Raw genomic sequence first — 2,665 nt, forward strand, 5'->3', positions numbered from 1 at the left:
TTGAAAAATACTGTAAGCACACAAACTCCAAAGTCAAGTACTCAAGTGAACTGGAATTCTAACATTTTTTTTTTTGTTCTCCTTAATGGAAAAAAAATAAAAATAAAAAAAATAAAACCCAAGAAATGAAACAAATGCAATTAGGCTTAGAGCTTGGGCATTACCAAAGAGAATATAAGCGTTGCTCGCGATCAGCCCCATGAAAGGTAAACCTACCAGGGACCAATAATGCTCCATGCCCAAGTGCCACGACCAGCGTGGCCAAACTCGCTGTTCCGGTAGGGGGCAACGGGAATTAGAAAAATAAAGACTCACACACGCAGATTTTGAAGATAAAGAGCTGGGATCAGGTGGAGTGCTGCTCTCTGATGGAGATGCCGATCTAAGAGTCACGCCAGCGATCTTTACATAGGTCTCGTCCTCAGGTTAAAGACTATGCAAGCGTTATTCTTTGTATTCAGGAAAGTTGCAGCAACTGGAAACATCCGTGCAGTTTTCCCGCAGTTGCAACGTCACGTGCAATGCTAGGAGCTTTGTCTGGCGCTCGAGGAAGTCCATTATTACAGTTACTGTTGAGCGGCAGGCTCAGGAGTGCACAGCTGGTGACAGGTTGCGGCTGTCTAGCAGGAGAGCAGCAGCCATGGCTCTGCGCTACCCCATGGCCGTGGGCCTCACCAAGGGCCACGAGGTGACCAAGAACGTGAGCAAGCCGGTGCACAGCCACCGCTGCGGGCACCTCACCAAGCATGCCAAGTCCATGCCGGACATGATCCGAGAGGTGTGGGGCTTTGCCCCCTGCAAGAGTCGTGCCGCGGAGCTGCTCAAGGTCTCCGAGGACAAACAGGCCCTCAGGTTCCTCAAGAAAAGGGTGGGGACACACATCTGTGCCAAGAGGAAGCGAGAGGAACTGAGCAACATCCTGGCCACCCTGAGGAAGGCAGCTGCCAAGAAGTACTGAGCCCTGTTTCCTCAATAAATTGTCCCACGTGGTCGAAAAAAAAATTTTTTTCTCTCTTCCCAGGAGCTGTATGACTGAGATCAGGGTCAGAGCTGGTAGGACTCTTGCACAGAGCCACCTCATGCAGGGCATTGCCGTGGTGGCTGAGCATCCCGTGCCCTTGCGCAGGAACATGCCCAGGCACCAGGCATGCCACAGCCGTGAGGGCATCAGAGACCCCCCAATCCCAGTCACTGCTCTCCCATCCTCCATCACCATTGTCCACATTGCTCCCTTTTATATTTTTTAAATGCAGGTGATGGGTTAAGACTTGGAGTCGGTGGGTTTCTCCTCGGAACAGGATTCAGCATCCCATTGTTACAACACAAAAGAATTAGCGGCAAAGATAAAATTCCAGAAATGTACCAAACTGTGTGTTTGAACATATATTCCAGGGATGAAAGCCATTTAGATCATTAAGTATTTGCTTAGCAAGCCATGGGGGATCCCCACACAAGACTCAAAGAAATGATGTAACATTTACCCCCAAAGGTGAGAACGTTCTAGGGGATTTATAAAATCAAAACGGTGGGACAGAAATCAGGCTTCATACATGTAAACTTGTACACGTGTGCATATCTTTACATATACACAAGTGTTCATATGAAATACTATCAAAGGTCCAAGTCAATGGACAAATCCAATATAAAATTACTTATAGGCTATTGGTCACAATTTTTAGGTAATTGTACATTTTTTTTTCAGTCTGCTTTACTGAGTGGAACTTGAGAGTTGGGAGGTGCCTATGTTTTGGGTATGAAATGAGCACACAGCAAAAACTGGCACGTGGACACTGTGAAAATGAGTATATAAAAGGCGATTTAATCACCCGAATGTAACGCAGTCTCCCTTACTGCCCTCCACGCCTGTTCACCTGAGTTACTTAAAACCACTGTTTTTTAACAAATAAGAAAAAAAAAAAAAAAAAAAAGAACATCTCATTTTAGGAATGATGTAAGTGAAATCATTTCATGAAACTATTTTTCAGCACTGATTCTATAATGAATAAAAATGGTGACCCTCATAAGTCTGCCTGATTGTCAGCGAATACTTGAATATTTTTAAAATTCTAGACATGGACTTTCACCATCTTTGATGAAGTGACTGGGGTCTCATGACTGTGACTTTAGAAAAGTTTCCTGAGTAAGTTTAACTTCCTTGATGAAATGTGAGATGTTACTTTCATTGGGAAAAAAAAAAAAAATTTTTAAACTGGCTCTGCCCATAAAAACTAATTTTGATGGCAAATATTTTGCTTGAAAAATTTCAAGCCTAATTTGGAACCTTATCATCAACGCGAATAGTATTTCAGAAAACACGGTCCTATTTTGTCCCTCCTAATGAAAAAAAAAAAAAATCTCTCAGGTTGAAATGATTCTTTACTTGTGTAACTTCTCCATGACATTAGTGAAAATCTCACTTAGGGTGGAATTAAGTCAAAATCCAAGGGCAAGGAGGAGGTGCTAAACCCCGTTTCTGGTTTTAAGGGCCACACGTGGCTGGCGGCTATCACACACATCAGCAGACGGGCCAAGGGAGAATCATGCCCTTGGTTCCAACCAACATGTCAAACATCCCAAGTCCAAGGCCATGAGTCTCTTACAGGCGTATTTACAGTGTATTTTCTTTGCCTGTTCCTGGTGGTGGTGGACAGCAGGCTCTGACATT

The 2,665-nt window shown here is 44.1% G+C and overlaps 1 protein-coding gene across 1 annotated transcript; it reads left to right on the forward strand.

The window, feature by feature from the left end:
• Positions 1 to 635: 635 nt before the first annotated feature.
• LOC306667919 (large ribosomal subunit protein eL36-like) lies at positions 636 to 959 on the forward strand. Its single transcript, XM_079150822.1, has one exon. It carries the CDS (start codon positions 641 to 643, stop codon positions 956 to 958), a length of 318 nt encoding a protein of 105 aa, XP_079006948.1. The 5' UTR covers positions 636 to 640; the 3' UTR covers position 959.
• The last annotated feature ends 1,706 nt before the right edge of the window (positions 960 to 2,665 follow it).

This window comes from Sciurus vulgaris (assembly GCF_902686455.1).
Source record: "Sciurus vulgaris genome assembly, chromosome: 8".
Classification (NCBI taxonomy): domain Eukaryota; kingdom Metazoa; phylum Chordata; class Mammalia; order Rodentia; family Sciuridae; genus Sciurus; species Sciurus vulgaris.

What these genes read in the sequence shown, in the direction of transcription:
- LOC306667919 (XM_079150822.1), top strand. Translation starts at nt 641, where the DNA reads ATGGCTCTGCGCTACCCCATGGCCGTGGGCCTCACCAAGGGCCACGAG.